A 22291-nucleotide genomic window follows, 5' to 3' on the forward strand; every position below is an offset into this window, starting at 1 on the left:
ACGTCAGCCAGGGGTTAGAGCTGGCACATGATGGTGCTTTTGACCCTTGTACCAGCGGCGCCATTGCACCGTGCTGCTGCAGCCTGCAGAGGTGCAGATGGGGCTCCAAGAAATGCAATCCAGAAGGGGGATTCAAAGCACACTTTGCATTTTGTTTTTTACAACTAGAGGTGAGGGAAAGGGCAGGCGGCAGTTTTTCTCCTGTACTCGTAATGCATTATTATTGCCTAATATTTATGCAAGAGTAGCACCTAAAAAGCAGCAGTGTCACGTCCTTTTAGTGCTAGGTGCTGTCCAACCAGATAAAAACTGACAGCTCCTGCTGGCTTGATGCGGTTAATACTACCTCTGTAACGAATTTCCAGGCCCTTATCAAACACTTTTTATTCTAATAGGGAGCAGGGTTATTTTGCAATGATAGGTTTTAAATTATCTTTAAATTACACCATAGGTGCTTTTAACACTAGCTGTGATTTGAAGGGAGGTGACTCAATGGCGTTTATGCACGTTCGAGATGAAATGCAAATGAGCTGCTAAAATGTATTTTTCGCTCCTGGTAACAGCCAGAACCTTCTTCAACAATGATCATCTCCCATCCAAAACAGGCAGAGGTTGCCGAGCCCCCTCCCTCATCCATTGCATTTGGCGGTGATGGGACGCCCAGGTTCAGGGCTGAGGGACGCTTTGCTCATGCTGCACCCACAACCGCTGACTCCCATTTCAGTGCACAGGAACCTGATATACATCACTCCTTCAGTTTGCATTAAAACATCTCCCTCAGAAAGCAAGACACTGGCAAATCTCTTGACTTTTGATTCCACACAGTTTTAGAGTAAAACACTTGCTTTTGGTTTCCTAGCTTATAAGCCACCTTCTTATGACTGTGATTTTCTATGCCCTTCATGATAACATTGAGTATCGGGATGTCCTGTTGAGCCAGCTGTTCATTATTTGCTTCTTCTTTTTGCCTTTCCTCTAATCTTATTTTATTAGCATTTGGACAAGACTGCTTGAAGTTTTTCCTGTCCTGTTATTAAAAACGGGAAGGAATTTTTCAAGCGTTGATTCAAAAGAATCAAAGCACATTTAACCACAGTAATAATACAGCAGCTTTCCTGAAAACAGCGTTTTCTTCCTCCATGAAAAGGCTGTCATCAGATTGTATAGGAGTGGGTACTAGGATCTGTTTGTCCATCTACAGCTGTTGCAGTAGTGAAATCTCTGATGAGAGATCTGACGTCTTAGTGTTGGAAGGACTAGTTGCAAGTAAATAAAAATAAAATCATGTATGCATACATTAACTTGATTTTACCACAAAGTTCTGATGTGAGTCACTTTGTATAATTTGCATTGGATATGAAATAAAGACTTGATTTAAAAAAAAAAAAAAAAAGGAAAAAGAAAGAAAGAAAAACCTTCACCATAGTAACATGCACAATCCAGCTGCCTTGTGAAACCACTGCTCTCTTCTATGGGTTAACAGCTATCATGCTTTTTAGAAAACAGCTTGAATATACTATACTAAAGAAGAAAAAAACATATCCTGTGCACTTAGATTAACAAAATAAAACTAACTATAGCAGCTGGAGGGTTTTCAGAGATGCTAAACACACACTCTTCTGCTGGGGTATAAGTTATTGACCTGCTTTTCAAAGGATTGTAGCACCAGCAGATTCCCATTGACTTAAATAGTTGTGGGTGCTCAGCATTCTCTGGAAAAAGGAACATATGTTTGTGTCTTTATTCAAGGCTTTGTGCTTTCCTTTTTTTACGAAACAATTAGCGTTTCTAGTGTTCTCCGAATTCCTTCCCTTATTGAAGTCAGCGGGGGAGCAGGATGCTCTGCGGCTCGCAGGATCAACTGCTAGCCCTGCTTGGAGGGATTCCTGGATTCACAGGCAGGTTTTGTAACTCCATGCCACCCCAGCCGAGCAATACACCTGTCTTAGGAACAGGTATTTCCTCTGGAGCATACCCAAACCCTCTTCTGCTTCAATCATGCTTATGGCGCTTCTACTGTTCAGCTGTGGTAGTCAACACCAACCCCGGGGCCACCAGCAAACCGACAGAAAGGACACAGACCTGCTCCACCTGAAGGCACTGGGATCTTCACCTGCGACTCCTTAACTGCAATGGGAAAGTTTTGATATCACCTCTGGGCACCTAATATTGCCTTTGATTTTTTATTTTTATTTTTGGGGGGGAGTGTGATTCTGCTCAGAGTAGGTGAGATGTAGCTCGAGATCTGGAAATCTACCTAGATTTAACTTTGAACAAGATTTAGCTCAAATCCTGGTGGCTCAGAATAAAGAAGAAACTAATTTTGAAGTGAAAGCATTGCCGTGCAGAGCGCTGTCACTCACTGCAGTCCTGGGTGTGAGAGCGCTTACCGCAAGGTGGGACCTAAGCAAGGAAGAAGCTCTGCAGAAGGGGGAATTTCTCTTTGAATGAGTAATCCAATACCATGACCTTTAAAATAAATCACTCAATTAAAAGGCAGGCTAAGGATTATTTGATCATTTGCATTGCTTTTACTTACATGAAAGCCCAGCCATACACAACGTTACATTAATACAAACTGAGATTTATGGGTTTTGCAGAGAACTACCATTTTGAGATAGGGCTGCATCCTTTCATCGTCCTTTGATATTTACACAGAGCTCAAATGTTCATTTTAATAACTTCCAAGGGATCCAGTCTTAGTCATTTTGCATTATTAAAATGTGTGATTAATTTAAAAACTGAGACATGAAATGTTCCTGTGAGCCCTTTGTTGCTTCAATAGTAGGTTTTACTAGACTACAAAGAACGTTGTAAAAGTTAAATCAGACTGTAAAATCAGAGAATTACTGTTCTGCAACTTGAGATAACATTCCTACGACTCAATAACCACACGGCGCTGAAGTAAAACAGTTTTGATCAACATGCAGCGAGACACGCTGTTTACACCCCTCTTTCCTCCTAAAGCACTCTCCGCTTGTATGTTTTCCTTAGGCATTAGATGGCTTCATCATCGCAGTAACCACAGGTGGGAGCATCATCTACGTGTCTGACAGCATTACACCTCTTCTAGGGCATTTGCCGGTGAGTAACTACGGCATAAGCTTTTCTACTAAAAATCATGGGATCGGGCCCTGCAGTTTTTAGAAACGGACATACAAAAAAAAAAAAAAAGTGGGGGCTGGGGTGGGAAGGATGTTTTCCTGCAAATCCAGAGAGGGTTTTTTGTCCCTGCGTTATGCCGGTCGCTGCTGTTGATCAGCTCTGCTCCCTTTCAGTATGATTCATGCACTTCAGGTTTTTGTTGCTATGAGGCACTTGGGTCTGAATAGAAAAAGCTCTGCGGGAATACTCTGGCCAGGGGAGGGACGGGGTGACCTGGCTGATCTTTTTCCATCTCTGATTTCTAAGCTAGTGAGAACAGCACCAGTGCCTCTGGCAGCCTGGTGAGGAGCTTGGTAAGGGCTTTATTCTGCTCCAGGGAGGCAGAGGACAAAACCCCGCTGAATTCAGAGGGGTGGGAGTTAGCTGGTGGCTGCTGCACATCAGGGCTGCTCCCCCAGCTACGCTGGGTTTCCCCAGGTGAGCGCACCCTGCTCCCAGGTGATGCTTCGTGCTGGGGTCAGGCACACACAGCTGCTTTATCTGTGGGTCTTGCTCTTGGAGACTGTGTCTGCTGGGCTGGGCTGCAGGAGCAGCGCCGAGGGACTGCTCTGGACCCTGCTCCTGTTGCTAAGGCTGCTCTAGGAGAAAAGGCACAGTAATTAAGGATTAATGCAAACGCTCATTTTTTAGTAGCTTGGTCTCAAATAAATGCATGCCCAGGAGAAAAAAATAGCTGCCAAATCATTATTGCACCACCACCACCCCCATGTTCTTAGGAAAATTACAATTATTTTTCTCTCGTTTACTTTTTCACCAAATACGTGCTATGTTTTCCACCCAGCCAAATGTATTTCACACACGCTACCTTGCTGTAATACGAACAAAAATTATTTTCTTCTGAGGCGAAAGGAACTTGATGAAAGGTGGCAGCTCCCGGTAAATGCAAGAATATTGCTATGCAACAACAGATTGAACTGAATCTATCTATTTCAGTTTTCTTTAATCCTCAACAGTTGAGAAGCCCAGTGGTTGACTATTTTCTGACATTTGTCTTCACTTCAAAGGCAGAGAGAGCCCTGTCCTGCATGCAAACTGCTGTGTTTTCATGTGCTTTCTGATTTCCATGGAATTTCTTTGGTTTGCCTTGTGTTTTTTTCATGGTTTGGGTGTTTTATGCTTCCTTCCAAATATTGATCTTAGTGGACATGGTAGATCTGCGCAGGAAATTACTGCTGTTCGGGAGGGTCACTTATTTCAGACCCTGTCCCTGAAACTGCAAGGTTACCTCTGTAACTGCTTCCAACACATGGCTGAAGGTGGATGGATTCAGGTCCATAATTCCTGAGTTGAACCATCAAAAACTAGACTGGTTTTCCCTCCCAGAGCCATGCCTCGTGTGGTAATCTTGCCCAGTATCCAGCCCAAAACGGTAACAGGGATGAGCAGGATTATCCAGTCATGCTGAAGAAGCACATGGCAGCCTGAGCCAGGGACCAACCTGGAGGCAGAGGCAGGAGTCCCCACAGACCTGCTCAGAGCTGATGGAGAAATAATGACCAAGAAGTGTGCCACCAACTTGTGGAGCACATTGTGCATCCCAGAGACAGCACCTGAGCAAGCAACGATGGCTTCTGCCTGCCCGAGGTGTGCAAAAGCACTATGCCCATGGGCAGAGGCCCAACAGAGCATGCAGTGAGGTGCTCACTGGGCATTTTAGTCCTGTTCTGTCCTTTCTACATGTCTTCTTACATTTTAAAACTGATCAGAGTGTTATCTGGAAAATTTTTATCACTTATTTTGTGTACCTCCAGGATCTATTTGGAAGCTAAATTCAGTCACTGTTTGAGAGACAAAATACCAATTCTTTCTCCTCTGTGACTGCAGGGGAAAAAATAAATAAATAAAGACACTCTGCAAATCTGCTGCTTTGAGCACTGAAAGGAAAGCATAACTGGGCAGAGCATAGAGCAGGGCTCTCTGAGGGCCCCTATCAAGAAATCTGATGTATTTTCTTTCATTAAAATCATGAAAGGCTCTGGTGCTGAGAACAAATATATCCAATTCTCTTTAATACAGCTTCCCTAAGTTTCATGGAGCATTTTCAAACACCGGCTGCCTCTGTGGTAATTCTAAATAGTCTGTTATTACAAGATTTGGAGGCTACTTCTAGGGTCGGTTGATGTAAAGAGAGGTTTATCTCATGTGGTAAGACTGACTTTAGCTAAAGTAAAGTGAACTCTTGTAAATCCAGTCACAACTCATAGCATTTAGCAGTCAGATGACACGTTACACCCCCAAAACCAGGCAGGTCTCTGGAGGGGGATCCTCCCTCTCCCCTCTTGCCTGCCTGGCTCAACAAAACAATTAAACACAGGTGTCAGAGTGACAATTTCCAACATACAGGAGGAGATAGCCTTCCCATGGACATTGCCTGTCCATGGACTCAGGCAGAAGGTGCTGCATCTGCTTACAGACCAGGACTGTGCTGTCCCTCTCACCCAGCTTTAGTCCCATAGCTGAGGGATCCTTGATGTTGGTCAAGAAGGTGATAGTGCCAAGGCAGGAGTCCTGGCAGGGCTGAGCTCCTCCCGAGGGCTCTTTCTCCCCATTGGCTCCCAGGTGAAGTTCAGGCAGCTGCTCTGCTATGGTGGGTGCTTTAGTTAATCGTCAAAAGTGGAAAAACCCAGCACCTTATAGTGTACAAGACTTTTGTACGCTGTGCTGCTGTTAGATAGGGCAGCAATGGGCATCATTGCAAGATATACGGATTAATATAGCAATACAAGAGGTCAAATCCCAGCACAAAAGAGAAGAACTATCTTGATTTTTTTGGTTGCTGGGAAATAATCCTGTCTCATTTGCAGCCTTCCCATCTCATTTGCAACCTTGCCATTCCTGTTGTGACCCTGTTACAGTTACCCTGTGTAGTGGGGTTTTTTTTGTTTGTTTTTTTCCAGCAGCAAGAATTATTCATCATATTTCCTCCTCGTCCCCCTCCAAAAAAGCAGTGAAAATCTGAGGAAAGAGCCCCATTTTGGAGTATGGCTGTTTTGTTCAAAGTACACAGACATTTAAGCTGTGCATCAAATGACTGCAGAGGTTGGGGCAGATTTATTGTGTATTGTTTTTGATGACCAGCACCCATTTACACAAAGGTGGTGTTTCTTTTCTGCCATAGCTATCAGGAATAAATTCTCAGAAGTTTCTGTTAGCAGGATCCATAGATTTGAAGGTGCAGTGAGGATCCAAAGCTTAGCAGCATAAATATGCATTAATGTAGTTCATGTAACCACTTTACCCACAGTCACTGTAATTTATCATTTATCTGCTTTGCCTGTCTCACTCGGCAACGCTTTGTGCCTATCTGTTGATGGGGCAAGAGCTGCCCAGAGCAGAGAAATTAGATAAAGCTGCAAACTGTCCCCCTCCAACTGATGCATTTCTGTCCATGGTCATCAAATGTTGTCCACCTCTCCTGTCACCTTTTTGCCACACCACCAGATGGCTGCTCTTTGGGCTCGGTGCAGAATTAACTCTGATTAGCTTGCCTGACATTTCCTACAGCTCCAGTGAGACTGTGGAATATTTACTCCCTTCTTTATATTTGATACGTCAATATATTATTGATTGGCATATTGATTCAAGAATACTGTTGTATTCCTGAGCTGTATGAGCCCCAGAAATTGTTTTGTGCACCGCTCTACAGGTGTGCCTAACCTCTGCAGGGGTAGAGTTGTGAAAGACATGAAGAAGTAGAACTCAGTTTCCTACCCACAAATAATAATAATAATAATAATAAAATAAAAGAGTTGGCATTTTCCAACAGGAAAGATGAAAATAAATAAATAAATAAATAAATAAATAAATTCTGGACATAGTACATGATGGAGGCGAATAGTATAAATGCCAGGACTTGCAAATTAGTGAAATCAATGAATAGATGGTGCTCCTGGCAGCAGATTGCTCTGATGGGTGGGTGGAATGAAAGCCTCCTGCAACTCCTGCTGTACACAGAGTCGCAGGCCCCTATGGATATGATCTTAAACAGAAGAGACACTGCAAAACTTGGTCGCAATATGGAGACAAAAAGCAGCGTAGAATCACTGAACCACAGAGGGGCTGAGGCTGTCAGGGCCCTCTGGAGGCCACCAGGCCCAAGCCCTGCCCCAGCAGGGCCACCCAGCGCAGGCTGCCCAGGCCCATCTCCAGGCGGCTTTGGAAGGCCTCCAAGGAGGAGACCCCACAGCCTCTCTGGGCAGCCTGTGCCAGGGCTCCTCACCCGCACAGCACAGAAGTGCTCCTGGTGCTCAGGGGGAGCCTCCTGGGGGCCTGTTTGTGTCCACTGCCCCCTGTCCTGGCAGTGGGCACCTCTGAAAGTACAACCTCAGGTGACTGCCAAAGTGATGGTGAATGTGAGGAGCGGTGACAGCTCACATTGGGTGCAGAGGAGGCCCTGCATACAGCTGTGAGCAGCTCCTTCCAGTCCTCCTGCAGCTACTGTTGAGTGGATGGGAGATTAATTAACCCTCATGACACTTGTGTGAAGCTGGTGGATAAGCACCATTATCTCCCATTTACAGGTAGAAAAGGATTGGAAAGGAAAAATTACTTTTCTGATACTGTTCCATAAGCCTTGAACTGCACTCAGCACAGCAGTTTCCCTTCAGGTGCTCTTTCTTCATATGTCCACAATTACATGGACAATGTAATATATTTTGTATGAATATAATGTTGATACATATATGTAAAACTGAATCACACACAGCATCAACTGGATGCATATTAAGTTATATACAAAAGTAATGAAAATTATTTTCAAGTATTCTTCACGAAGGGGATATTCAAGTAATGAGCATATGTAATAAATCCTTACAGTTGAATAAAGTAATATATTATTGCATCAAGGTCAGGGTACAAACTGTCACACTGATTTTCAAAGCATACTCTCCACATCTCCCCAATCTAAATAGGAAATCCACACAGAACAGCAGGCTTGAGTGGAAAGCAGAGGGAAACCGAAGTGTAATCTTAAGTAAATACATAAATAAGTGATGATGATTAATAACTTGCCAGTCTCATACAGAGCTAACACATTTTCAGCATGAACATACAGTCTGAAAGCAGCTGCTCTGATGACACATGAAGCTATGTCAGTATGCCAGCTCAGCCCGAGGTAGTCTCCAGTGAGATGAATGCGATTTAATGCCATTAGAGGGTTACTTTATCTGAAAACTTCCTTTCAGATATGCTTTTCTAGCATTAGGTTTGTCACTACGCTGAATACGGGGAGACTTTTTTCTTGGCAACCCAGTGACAGACTCGTCTTCTCCATCATGGGCTGGTCATGGCCTTTTGCACAAATCATTCTCCTCTTTCTGTTCCCAAATCTCAGTACCAGCGGCATAGCTCCCTCATAGATGTTGGAAGCATTTCAGGTTCCCACCAGGTGGCTGCGAGGTGGGAGGCACCTGGGCATTCAGCCCACAGCTGGCCAGAGGCCTTGTGCTGATGGCACCATGAACTCCCCATACCCGGGGAACGCCACTGCTGCAAAACGATGTCTGGAGCAGGACATCACCTTCTCCCTGCTCCCACCTGGCTGCCCTGCCTCCTAGGATGCAGAAAGGGGAGAGAAAGGGCTGCTGCCCCAGGCTGCAACTGAGGGCATCCTGTATCCAAGGGCATCCTGCATCTCCGAGGGCATTGTGCAACCAACTGGCAGACAGGATGGAGAGCTGGGAACTCATTTCCCAGTTCACTTCCAGGTCCTGACATTGAATTGTACGGACATACCCCATGCACCTGATGGTCTGAGAAACTTTACAGGAGCACAATGCTGAGAATTAAGCAGGGAACCAGGCCAGGGAGAAGTGGCCACGGGGTAGACACAACAGTTCCCTTGTTCTAGGCTTTGTCAGGTGGCCCTAATCAGTGGACCTAATTTCACCAACCCCTGTTGGCCACCACAGGCTGTGTATCTGCTCTGCTGTGTGCCACTGCATCCACATGCAGTCTGCTGGTATCAGCCAAGGGAGGAAGGAGTCGATGTGAATGCTGCTGCGCTCTCTGTCGTGACATTTCTGTTTTTTCCTCAAGGTCTCTTTTTCTTTGCAGTGTGATGTCTTGGATCAAAATTTGTTAAATTTCCTCCCGGAGCAAGAACATTCAGAAATTTATAAGATGTTATCTTCCTGTATGCTTATGACAGATTCTGCCTCATCGGATTACCTAAAAAGTAAGTTTTATTTTATCTTTCCAGTAAATCAAAAAGTATGGGCAGGATACAAAAAGGAGTTTTTGTTTTGTTTTGTTTTTTATGTGACATGCAGTATAAAACTTATGTTTGTAGCATTTCAAAAAGATCTCACCACCTAGAATGACCCTTTGGTACTATTTTTAAATGAAACCCATTGCATTTATTTTACTAGGCTAAGTCTACTTGCAGTTATGTTAATTATTAAATATTGTATCTTTTGAGACAGCAAAGGAAAATAGGTTATCCAATGGTAACTGAGAGTTTGCCTGAGACAAATCACATCTTAATTGATATTTCAGCCCATTAAAGTAAGATGCTGTTCAGAGATATGCTAATGTTGCATACCTTTGTTTTGCACTACAGTTGAAAAGTAGCTGTAAAATCGTTGTAATTCTTTTTCAATTTGAATTTTATTTTTCTTACAAATCTTTTTATTTGCCTCATCCTTATTCAGTCTGGGAGGTAAGATGTAGGAAACCAGAGAACACACAAATATAAGATGTACAGCTGCTTAATCTACTGTATATATAAAACCTGCAGCTGATAGCTAATATGCCAAAGTTAATTTAATAGATATTTTGAGGTAATTAGGCATAGTTTTCCAACATGAGATGTAGAACAGCTGTGAGTCATGAAAAGCCCAAACAGAGAAGAAAAAAAAAAAGCTGTAACTGAAGGATCCAGTGCTCTGCTTCAATACACCGATTTTATGTCAGCGTAACTCCTATGATGAAGACAGTATAAGAGAACAAACCCATGTGAATTAGCTGTGTGCAGACCTGTGCATAGCCCTGCACAACCCAGATCCGTGCCAGGCACTCTTGCAGAGGTGCAGACCCTGCCATTTAATGTACCTTGGTGCATAGGGCTCTGACTCTGCTTCCAGTTGCTTGGAATGATTGGGGTTAGAAGGCGCTGTTCGTTGTGTTTAGCTTAAATAGTATATTTCTTCTTCTTCTTTTAACAATCCAGCTGACAATGAACTGGAGTTTTATTGTCATCTTCTGAGAGGAAGTTTGAACCCAAAGGAATTTCCAACATATGAATACATAAAATTTGTAGGAAATTTTCGGTCTTACAGCAATGGTAAGCTTTAATTGTTATATAAATGTTACTTTAGCTATGTAAAATAAACTGTAAGCGTTGTTCCACTGAACGAGATAGCCCTTCCAGTTACAAGCCTATTTCTAACATTATGGGGTAAATTTCACTTCCCGTGGATCTAACAGTTGATTTGCAAAAGCTGGACGAGCAGTGGTGAAGGCTGAAATTGTGTTAGCTCCTATTGTCCATGCCCTTTGCTTGCCAGCAGATGCCCCAGATACTGGGTAAGTTTGCAAATGCCACCAGGAGGCTCGGTTTTTGCTCACTAATGCTGTGTGCTAAGATGGTACCTATTAGCTAAACAGGAATAGTGGCACCCTATCTACTTGTTTATGAATTCCAGCCTGTGCCAGTGCTGATAACCTACCGGGCCACCACGGCCCCACGCAGACCCACGCAGCCATTTCACATTCCTCTCCAGCACCACAGTGCCCAATACCCACAACAAAAGGAAAGAAATACGCTCAGCACAGCCCTTAGTGCAGCACAGTCGTTCTTAGGAAAGCATCTTTCAAGGGACGAGAAGCAGATTTTTACCTCGTGTGTTCCCTAACAAACAGATTGCTCCATGGCTATTAGTGTCAGAAATGAAATATTCTTTTATTGCTTTCCCTTCTCCTGCCTGCCCAAGTTTGCTTTAGTTACTTGCCTGATTGAACTCCGGAGTGGCATTTCAAAAGTTGCTGGTATTGCTCCAAATAGGTCATCCTCAGCAAAAATTCCCCACCGTGCTTTCCAGAAACCGCACACCACACTGTGAAGAAATGTCCCTGTCCCCATTTAACTTTCTGGTCTTGATCCACGCGACTAGAATAGAAACCTACGTGCAGTATGGAGGCATGTATTTCTCGCTTGGTGCCATACGGTTTGAGGCTTTATTTGTATAAAAATGCAACCGCCTGTATGCTTTCTAGTTTGAATGAAGTGAAATGCGGCCGTGTGGCAGACGCACACACCAAGCTGTTCTGTTTTCTAGAGCAGAAACCGGATTTCAGGTGCTGACTCATAAGGATACATTTCTACCAGGGGAATTTCTGATCCATTTTCTTCAAGGATTTTCAGCCTTTTATTTTTGCGTGGCCTTAAAATTGCCCTCTTCCCTGTTAGGATTTCACATCCCAGCATTTGGATCAGTGGCTATTTCTCAGAAGAATGGTAAAACTTACATTTTCACTCTGTTGCTCCCGATATCTCCCCTAGTTTAATGCATACAAACTAAGTGGAAACATATTGATTTCAGAAGACACCAAATCATTTTCCAAGGACCCCAGCTTATAGCTTTCAAATAAGACATGTGCTTTCTGCTTCAATTTTTTGCTTTTTCTTCCGTGTGCCACTTTCCTCTAAATCTTCCATTTTATGTGATCTCTTTCAATTTCTTCCCGACTTGCTGCAGCCAGACCCTTTGGTCGTACCTTTGTGCATCCATTGCTCTCTTTTTACATTACATTTACATGACATAAATACCTGTTCCCCAGCCAGCCCCCTGCTGGATGTGAAGCCAACACTTCTGAGCCAGGTGGGTGAGAAAGGCAGCAGTGGGAAGGGAGGCAGGGAAGAGATGCATCACTCAGGACAGTGCTCTTCCTATGTGTTGGCCCCTGCTTCTGCTTTTTGGAGGTGTTTGTGGAGGAAAGAGGCTAAGCCCAAGGTAAGAAAAGAGTTAGCAGATCACACTGTAGAGGGAGAAAGACAGAAATTGCAAATTAAGCTTAATTAGCAGGAGATGTTCATTATGGATGTATTCAGGAATGCTTTTCCCTGTAGCTTTTCACATCAGTGGAAGTGTGAGCATGTTTTTACGCATGGGAGACGAATACAGGATGTTCCTCTCCAAATACAAATCTCTGCCGTTCCTTTTTGGCCACCCGATGCCAAATTCTACCTTTGTTTTTCACGATTTGCTGTGTGTTTCCTAAGCCAACTCTCCCTGTGTGCCCTTGCTACACCAGCACAGGGTCCCCCACATTAGGCTGTGCCTCCCCAGAACCACTGACCTATCCCATTCCCATTAACCAAGTGTCGTGGCAGCGACAGTCCTAATGGCAGCCCGAACTTTTCCTTCTCAACCTTCATCAAACATTTTGGAGTACCGGTAGGTCCATTTTCGGCCTCTTTTAACAGAAATGCCACTAGCTTCATTCTCCTTCCACGTAACCTTTTACACAACCTCCCCTGAGTTCTCTTCTTCTCGGGCTCATTTTATTCTTGTTCGCTGCTGATATAGAAGCAGTGCTTAGGGTAAGAGAGTGATGTGTGCTGGGGTCCTGGTGCCCTTGTCCCCTCCCTCCTCCCTTGTTCCTCCTCTGTTAATCGCATTGTGACTTATGGCTGAGAGCATCATATAGGGATGGGTTTGAATGGATTAATTTGAAGGACTGAGACTTAGGAAGTCTTAGGGGCTTAGCCGCTCTCCCTAACTTCAGCGGGAGCTGTGGGGCTAATTCCCCCTTCAGCTTTAAAGGCCATTTTGCTATAACACTGAGAAGCCAATGAGAATTTATTTATTTATTTATTTGTTTTTTATTTAGCTAAAGCAGAACAAATACCTGATATCTACAATGGTGACTTGTCACCAGGATTGCTGTCAGGGATCTCACATGGCCTACACCGAGCCTGTGCTGCTCCCCCAGAGGAGCAGTCGCTGGCAGCTTTTCCCCATCTCAGAAGGTGCAGGGAGGTGCATGTGCAACCCCCAGAAATTGCCAGAAAAGTTCACATTGCTCACGGCATGTGTTCAGTCTTTCAGAAGATCACTGTCCCTAGAGCTCCTGGGCTCAGCTATAGCTGGAGGCGAGAGGAGCTGCACCGGCCCCGAGCCAGGGTTAGCAGCAGCATCCGTGCCTGGGCTGGTCCTGAGGATGGTGCAGTGCTCTGTGGCCCCTGCTGCAAAGACATTTCTGTATCTCCACCAGGGACGTGGCACGAGCTGCCTGCACACGAGTGAACCCCCCTCGTATTAGCTGTGCCCAGGCAAGAGGGGCCGACCAGCGAAGCAGCAGTGCAAGCTGTGAGGAGCAACTGCATGAGTCACTGGCTGTGCTAAATCAAATACAAGAGATTTGATTTTCCATTTGGGAGGATTATATAATCATCATTAATTAAGCTTCAATGAGAAAAGCAGGACTGTAACCTGACAAGAAGACTCGGTAGTCCCTGGAGAGGAAGAGAGATGGTCTACAGGCCACTCAGAAGAGGAGGGTAGAGTTCCCCCCCTGTTTTGATGAGAAATGCCTACTTGCTCACAAAGCAAAAGATCTTTTATTATTATTATTATTATTTGTTTGTTTCAAATAGGAACACCTTTCGATATTTTTATATATTTCAGGATATAAGTGCCTTAATAACAGAATTACAGAATCGTTGATGTTGGAAGGGACCTTCTGGAGGTCATCTTTCCAACCCCTTGCTCAAACAGGGCCACCTTCAGCTGGTTGCTCAGGACCGTGTCCATTCCAGTACCATCTCCATTCAATTAATTGAAGCCTTTTCTGTAGTCCCGAATTTAACAAGGGAGCCGAATATGTTGAAATACCTGAGGGAACCAAGTGCCACCGCTGCACCTGTTGACCAGTAGTATGGGATGTGGGGCAGACTCATGTCAGCATTACCAACAAATAACATAGTGGTTCCCAGCCAGTTTCAGCTGAGGGCTGAGGCGGGAGGAACACAATAAATGTAATCCTCCAAAAACTTGAAGGAAGTGTTTATCTCCCAGTATGAAATGCCATATTAAGTGAGAATAAATTATTTTACAAAGCTGCTTAATAGCTCACTCTGATGAGAAAAGATAAGGTGGGCTGGATTTATCCTTCCTGTAAAAATTGTTTGCACACTTGTAAACAGAAAAAGATCTCTCACATTATATAACCAAATATAGGCTTTGGTATCATATTCCTGAGGTGACATACTTGTTTAAACACTCCTGAGAGGAACTCAGCCCTGCCTTTCAAAGTGTTCACCAAAAGAAAAAAGGAACAGCAGCATCTTTAAAGGGGCAGATTTGTCCTTTTATCCAAAATGCCTGAGGTTTTCCTCTTAAGGGAGGAGATAACTGTTATGTGAAAGGAGTTCACGATCAAGTAATATAATTAAATATTATAGTGGAATTTAAAACTGTGTGTCTTTATTCCCAATTATATGGAAACTTGGGAAGTATCTAGTTACTGGATGCTAATAATAGCAGATAAGTCTACTGTTAGCTGATGTGTCTCTTAAGATAAGAATAACCATCAAGGAAATTATTACACTGAGGAGAAAAAAAATATTCACTCCCAGAACAATTAACTTAGTCTGAATTCTCTTTTAAAGGAAATAAACAGATTTATGCAGAAGATCCATTGATCTCGAGTCTCCACAAGCATATGCAGAAACATCTGATAACAAGAATATCTCAGTCTGAAATGAGTGTTTTGATCAGAACTGACAGCCATGTATTATTTACTATTATCAATATAGCAGAATCTGCTGCTAGCAACCTACACCGCTTATGCCGGGCTCTCTATGGGCCACCACAGCACCAAGCCAAAAGACACCACTCCTGTCCTAAAGGGTCTGCATGGGGTTCATATCCATGTAGGATGGCAGGAGGAGGAAAGAGGGGAGAGCAATCCAAACCGGCAAGTGATGTACGGACACCATCAGTGTTACTCATCCACAGCTATTGAGTGCAGTCTTGCTTGCCGTTAGCACTTTAGAGTTCTTCATTACATATATTAACCGCTGAATGTCCTGTTTATCTGGGGTCTGAGTTTATTTATATGAAACACTCTTGGTTTTATTCTGGTCTGTTTGGCTTGCGTTTTTTGAAATGGCCATTCAGTTTGTTTGTCAGTCACTAAAGCTAGTTCTTTAAACATTAACATTTACTGGCAAAATAGGAAGGAGGGATTTCTTCTCTCAAATCACATAAATGAGAGGTTGCTGCTACAGGAAGACTATGTTTTAAACATCCTAAGTTAAAATAAGATGACCAAGCAACTGACGGCTGTACTATTATTAACTGAATACTGTCATCTGGTTTTTTGTGTTTTTTTTTTTTTAAACATGTTTTCATTCATTTCATGTGGCATGGTTTGTATCCCTAAGGACAGAAGTCTTTTTGCATATGGTGTCTAAGAGCTTGGTTCTTTATATATTACTTATTTTTAACATCTTGTCCTTAATATACCTGGGCCTGTTATTTTCAAACCCCCTGTATAGGCAAATCAGTTTCCTCTATCTTGTTACATTTTAGCAGGTAATTTAATACCTCCTCTGCAAAAGAATCATGCTCTAGGAGCAGCAGATCTGATAGGTAACCACGAACACTATTAAAACTCCTGCTGAGGAGCATGATCAGCTAACTGATATATATGAGACAACTGTTTCACCTTTGACTGTGTCTTTAGCTTTCTCAGACAAGCTTATAGTTCCCTACTCAGGATGTGTTATCTAGATCGTTTAATTGTGAAACACACATGGCCTCCTTCGCCTGACCCCACTGCTTATAGCCAGCTCAACATTTTCATCAGACACCTTCTGACAAAAGCACTCCAAGACCTATATTTGACTTACAAAGGTAAATATCATCATAGCCTTAGACTTCATCCTATATTTTGCATTCAACTGTTTTTGTTGTGGTCTCAGAAAATTCACTACTGATCTTTTAACTTAAAGATGTTGTGTGTATTTTTTCTTCCAAAGGGACTTCAAGAATCATATAGTATGATTTTTCAGAAGGCATGTTTAAAAGATTACACCAATATATATATATTTAATTCATGTACTGATCTCTTTTTTTAACTGCACTTTAAAGGTATCAACAAAAAAGTTGGAATTTGCTGACCAACTGCAAGAAAAAAGCAAAACAGGCGTTGAAGATAGACCTGTGGAAAGAACAGATATCAACAAATAAGTCAGGCAGCAAAAGTAATTCAGAAACAAATCACGTTTTTGTTTCTTTCACTCATTGCAGTTGTTATTTTCAGATCGAGATGTACATTTCAAGGTGGTGGTTACCTGCCTGCATTATGGATGCTTTTAATCCTTTGGACTTTGTCAAAGGCAATCAAACATGGAGATGGCACAGGATCAGTTAGAAGACTCGATGACTTTCAGCCAGGCCAGCTCTATCTCGTCTCCTCAGGCTTATTCTCTCTCTCACTGCCTCTGAGTTTGACATTCTCAGAGACAAAATCACAAATATGCTACACTGCTATACTATATGACAATTATTACCCTTTTAGTATTGCATTTACCTCTTGGAAATATAATCCTATTTTCTAAACGCCACATTCAGGGCTGTATTTGGCTCTCTTCTGGGAATACACTGTCTCAGAGTCATGTCCATTTACATCAAACAGCTTACGTCAAAAAAGCCATCTGCGCTCTTTGGTGCAATTCACTCTCCATTCAGCATTTCTTCTGGAACTAGTGTCATTTGCAAGCCCATGGGTTCAATAAGTAGGTTAATTTCTCATACCTGTACTTTGGAGGCTGAATGTGCTTATCTTATTTCTATTTCTCATGTTATGAAGTGCATTAAACACAGCACAGCCAGCTGGTCAAAAGAGGTGATTCTCCCACTATATCTAGCATTGTGTGCCGTACTGGGCTCCACAATATAGAAGGATGCTAAGGTACTTGAAAGTGGAGGGCAGCAAAGCAGGTAAAAGATCTACAAGGCATGTCCTGTGAGGAGAGGCTGAAGACACCTGGGCTGTCCAGCCTGGAGGAGTCCGAGAGGCGACCTCAGTGCTCTCTGCAGCAGATGTCCTTAATGTGGGTTTATAGCCGTACCATTACTTTTTAAACTGGTCTGACTACAGAAATTAACAGACTTGCAGGAAGTAATCATATCAGAGCAAAAACAATAACTCTTTACTCAGATTTCTCCCATTTCCTGCAGCTTCTAACTCTTTCTTCTTTTTTTCCACCTCTTGTATTAATAATCCCATAGAAGCCCTCTTATGTGCACATAACCCCAGGATCAGAACTGGAATACATATTCCTAGGAAGTCCCCAGAGCGAGTGAGCTTTGCTGGTGAAAGGAGTCGAATTTTGCCCATATTTTTTACCTTAATATCCAGTCAGCCATGCCCTCAAGACTCAACTGCAAGAGAGGGCTATAATCTCTGTGGATGCTCATGCCTGTGCTGCCTTCTCAGATGAGAAATCTTTCTGCCCCTTCTTGGCGCAAAGTATTGTGCACACAGTGGTCTAAGCCACTTAATCACAGTTGTGAATTCTCCTCAGAGCACTCATTTTTCTGTCTCATTCTTATCCTTGATATCAGCTAGGTATTGTTACGCTAAGGTTTTTAATAGGTTTCTGGGTACCAAAAGCACATGGGATAGGTAAATCGAAACTTCTTCGATCTCTACAATTTATGCCAGTGAACTAAAGCCCAATGCAGAAGCACCCCAGAATAAAATTTGCTAGTGAACTCCTCCCCAGACAGATACAAAACTCTTCATTTTCACAGGAACTGACATGCTTATCCTTGCTTTGCCCTATGCAGAAGAAACAAACTGTAAAAAACTTCATAAAATTGATTATAGGGGCCTAATGTTGAGGAAAGATAGTTCCGTGGTAGCATTAATCACCATTAGCATTAGATTAACCACTGCTAGTGACATCTGGCTACTGGATGGGACCCTCTCTGCCTCCAAAGGAGACAGTCAGCTGGGCAAGTCCAGTTCCTACTGCGGCTTAACACAGTTTTCTTTCAGTCCTGTGCGAGTGGGATTATCATCTCTAAACAGCTCAGATTTGGATGAATAATTTGCATTGTCATTTTAACGTGGGATTATGGACAAGCTTAAGGCAACGCATTCTTTTGGCAACACATCTTTATGGCAGGACGTACTAGCAGGCCCTCAAAGCGACACAAGAGCCAAGCGATTACAAAAGACAGATGAAAACCATACATAAAAACTGCAGCCACACTGCACCCGGTCTTTCCTTCTGGCTAGTGTTTCAGGAGACAGCAGGCCATGTGCAGACCCATGAGAGATGGCAGCTAGTGCCATACACTGGATGCTCTTTGCTCTTCTTCAGCACAAGCAGAAATCAAGCTCACTGGGGACAGTTACTAAATGTAGACCAGGAGCACACGTTTTGGCAGCTACAAATCACAGACAGGCTCTGCTAGCTCGATGAAGCCTTGCTGGCTTTGGTCCTCAGTGTTTTGCCACTGATGGCTTGAAGAACTGCCTCCAGCCTCTTCCCTCGCCAATCTTTTTTTCACTGCCTCACGGAAGGAACACGCTAGGCATGCTGCAGCATATATTTGTATTGTGAGCAGTGAAAAAGAGCAATTGGATGCATGGGGTTTCTTTCCAGAAAGCTGGTTTATGCTCTGTAATAAGGTTTGGCCTTATTTTTATCAGGATTAACCTCTAAGATTTGTACGTGGAGTTAAGCTCCGATGCCTTTCTGCCTAACATGACTGACTTGGATTTAAATATATGCATATCAGCTTTAAAAGCTTCTAGAGCACTTTATGTGAATAAAATTAGTATTAGTACGTTTCAAGTGTGCAAAGCATGCAGGGAGAGCAAATCTCATACAAGGCATGACTCCGGGTCCTGCTTTTTCCCTGCCTAGTGCCTAACTCCACCTGCAATGGCTTCGATGATGCTGTCCCGAGGGCTTACCGAACATCACCAGGAAAGCAGATCTGCTTCGTCGCTACCGTTCGTTTGGCAACGCCTCAGTTTTTAAAGGTAAGAGCATGTGCCGGGTCCCACTCACTCCAGAAGTTCTCGAAACACTTTCAGACTGGGTGACGCTCAAAAATCTTAATTTAGCTAACTGAATGGATTACAGATATCACATTTCATGCACAGAAACCCAGTGAAGAGGATTAGCAGGGTGAGTCGGGATCTGCAGAAGTGGTGTCACTCCTGCCCCCCTTGCACTGGAAACCCGAACCCTGGTTGCACGAGGAACAGCGATGTCACTTTGCAGATAGCTTGTGCATCTTCTGCTCCCGTGATGGGACAGCATACAGACGGCTACCCATGCTTTCATTTGTGCCCCTTGGTGTCTTCAGGTGACTGCTCCTAGTTTTCTTCCTCCCAAACCTGGGTAGTAAAATAGTTGCTTCTGGAAAAAAAAAAAAAAAAAGGATAGACGATGTAACCTTGTGCCTGACACTGTGGTTCCCTAATTAACAAATGTGAGCTACTGCATCAGGTGTCCCATCCCCAGGGGTTAAGAGATTAAAAAGCACAGCTGAGACACAGACTGGATGAAATCACTGCCCTTTGGCCTGGCTCCGTTACTGCACGGGGCCCTCGTGGGGCACTCCTGACTGATTCACAGCCCCAACAGGCAAGCAGGGTCCCTTCTGCGGTACGTGAGGACACCTCCCATTAATCTTAACCATAGTAGTCATGCTAGAAGCAGAGGTTGGAGTTACAGTTCTCTGGGAACACGGGAAGCAAATTCCCCCACGTGGGGTAACTAGCATCTCAAAGCAAACATGACAACAAGCGAGCCACTGCGAGGGAGACAGCAGCTGCTGAACCACCGGGGGAAGGTTTTAACTGCCAGGAAATCTTAAACACAGATCTCTCCAGTTCACCTGGATGAGTCACATAATGCCTGGTCTCGGCTTTGTCCTCTCAAGTGAAGGCAGAAATATGTATCTGACTGGCTAAGCATGGCAGAATCAGCATTTTGGTTTCACGTAGCAATGTTTGCACGTTGCACCTGAGCAACCACTGACTTGTAGAGTATATTCTTGGCATCAGCATGGATTTAGGTGTAAAATGGAGAAGGAAAAGGAGGAATTTAAGGTACGCATGAAGTCTTTCGCCACTGTGCAGCCAGCACATGAGAAACACGGGGAAATGGGAACCATGGACACCTCCAAATCCTGAGCACTGATGCTGGCAAGTCCCAGGCCAGGGGTCTGCAGGCTCACTCTAGGCAGCTAGGGGAGCAGGAGTTGAGCCTTGAAGATGCCTGTCTGACCACAGAGGGATTGCAGGGCACCTTCACTCACTGTCTCACCCCCTACTTTCACACTTGAATTTATGAAGAACCCAGGCCTTGTTTCTTCCTCAGAAATGGGGGACAGATCAGAGGCAATAGGCAGAGGGAGCTTGAGGGGAGAGGCAAAGGCATTGGGTATGCTGGACAGGGTGGGAGGAATTGGAGTCAGATGTGACCCTGATGAGGGGAAAGGGACCAGTGACACAGGAAGAGATGCAATAGATTGCTCTTTGTAATTAGCAGGAAATGTATGAATCCTCTGTTTTATCTCCTTATGTACTGTGTATTTATTGCTAACAAAAGCTAGATGAAGTAGAAAGGTGAAACTGCACCTCTCAGTAAGTCAGTTTTCTTCACCACACAGGAGATGTGCATCGTGGAAGAACCTTTAGAGGAATTCACGTCAAGACACAGTCTGGAATGGAAATTTTTATTCCTGGATCACAGGTTGGTGACAAGAAAAGCACTCTTGATTGTGTTTTGTGCTTGTTTACTGCTATTTTCATAAGTGCAATTCTCTCAAATGGTGTTATGTTTCACATCTAAATCACATGAACAGGAGGACTACCACTGAAGTTCCTACAAAGGCTGATGTTTACTATTCTAACTTGCATTTATTTTTATCCGTCTTCTAAAAGAAAGCTATACTGCTTCTCAGGCAGAATTTGAGATTACCTTGTTCTTGTTTGTTTTAAAAATATCAGTGGACTGAAACCTGTCCCACAGTAAAAACATCTCCTTATTATACAGCTGTGGAAATCGTTCTTTCAAACTCCAGCCCATGACTGCGTGTGCAGTTCCCACTGAGTTACAACTCCTTTGCCACAAGTTTTCACGTGAAGGCCCCATAGAAACAGAGCTGCTTTCCACCAGCATCTTTTCCTTGAAAAGAAGGGTTTATCACAGGTTTTGTGCTGGGAGGAAGGTGCCCACAGGCACTGTTGTGCTGGTACGGGTCCCATATGCAAGGCAAACCCCAGCCGGGTATTCCAGGCACAACAGGGCAAAGTCAGGATCCCGTCCCCTGGCAGCTGGGACTATATGCCTATGAGTGAGAGTAGATCTGGGCTTTTAGCATATCCGTGTCAACATGCAGAGACACTGTTCATTTCCTGGTTGTATGAATTCACTTATCTTGTGCCTAAATGCAGAGCACCGCCGATTATAGGATACTTGCCTTTTGAAGTGCTGGGTACTTCTGGCTATGACTATTACCATATAGATGACCTAGAGCTGCTCGCAAGGTGCCATGAACACCGTAAGTATTGCAGAACCCACATTTCCATTAATTAACCAGGATACCTCTTTTCAGTAAAATGTAGTTTCAGTTAAAATAGGTGTAAAACTCAGAAGGTGAGGTTCCAGCCTTTGCCTCACAGCCATATGCCTTAGTGTATTTATAGCAGATCGGGTGCATCGCAGCTGATCAGCATCTGGGCCATACTCCTCCAGCTCTGAAACGAGCACTTTCACCTCCCCTATTCCCAGAAGTAGTCAGTGAGACTCACTGAATTGATAAAATATGCCAGATTTGACCCCTGCTCTATTAGTGAAGAATATGCAGGAATAGATCAAGCAATTTCTGAGGAGATTGCATTTTGTAAAATTCTTGCAGATTATTTACTGTTATGTTGCTCACCAAGTATTTGGCATTGACATTACCTGTGATTATTTAAAGATAGACTATTAAGATTTAATTGGAAAGCTCTCTCACTAAGTAAAGAAAATGAGGCAATCCTTTTTAAATATTTACTTATAGACTTGACTGGAACATCTCAGTCTTACTGCCTCTGGGTGGCCTGAAAATATCTGGCCAAAATTAGTTTTTTATATGTTGACATT

At 43.5% G+C, this 22291-nt stretch overlaps 1 protein-coding gene across 5 annotated transcripts in view; it reads left to right on the plus strand.

Annotated features, from left to right (window-relative positions):
- NPAS2 (neuronal PAS domain protein 2) overlaps positions 1-22291 on the plus strand; it is a 100907-nt gene that overhangs the window by 57674 nt on the left and 20942 nt on the right. For all 5 annotated transcript variants that reach the window (XM_083820583.1, XM_083820584.1, XM_083820585.1 and 2 more), the window contains 6 exons: positions 2995-3084; positions 9220-9340; positions 10334-10447; positions 19055-19173; positions 20814-20896; positions 21601-21707. In XM_083820583.1, the coding sequence (XP_083676709.1) occupies positions 2995-3084; positions 9220-9340; positions 10334-10447; positions 19055-19173; positions 20814-20896; positions 21601-21707 (634 nt within the window). The remainder of the gene's footprint in view (positions 1-2994; positions 3085-9219; positions 9341-10333; positions 10448-19054; positions 19174-20813; positions 20897-21600; positions 21708-22291) is intronic.

The sequence above is a fragment of the Anser anser genome, assembly GCF_964211835.1.
Source record: "Anser anser genome assembly, chromosome: 1".
NCBI classification, from domain to species: Eukaryota; Metazoa; Chordata; class Aves; order Anseriformes; family Anatidae; genus Anser; species Anser anser.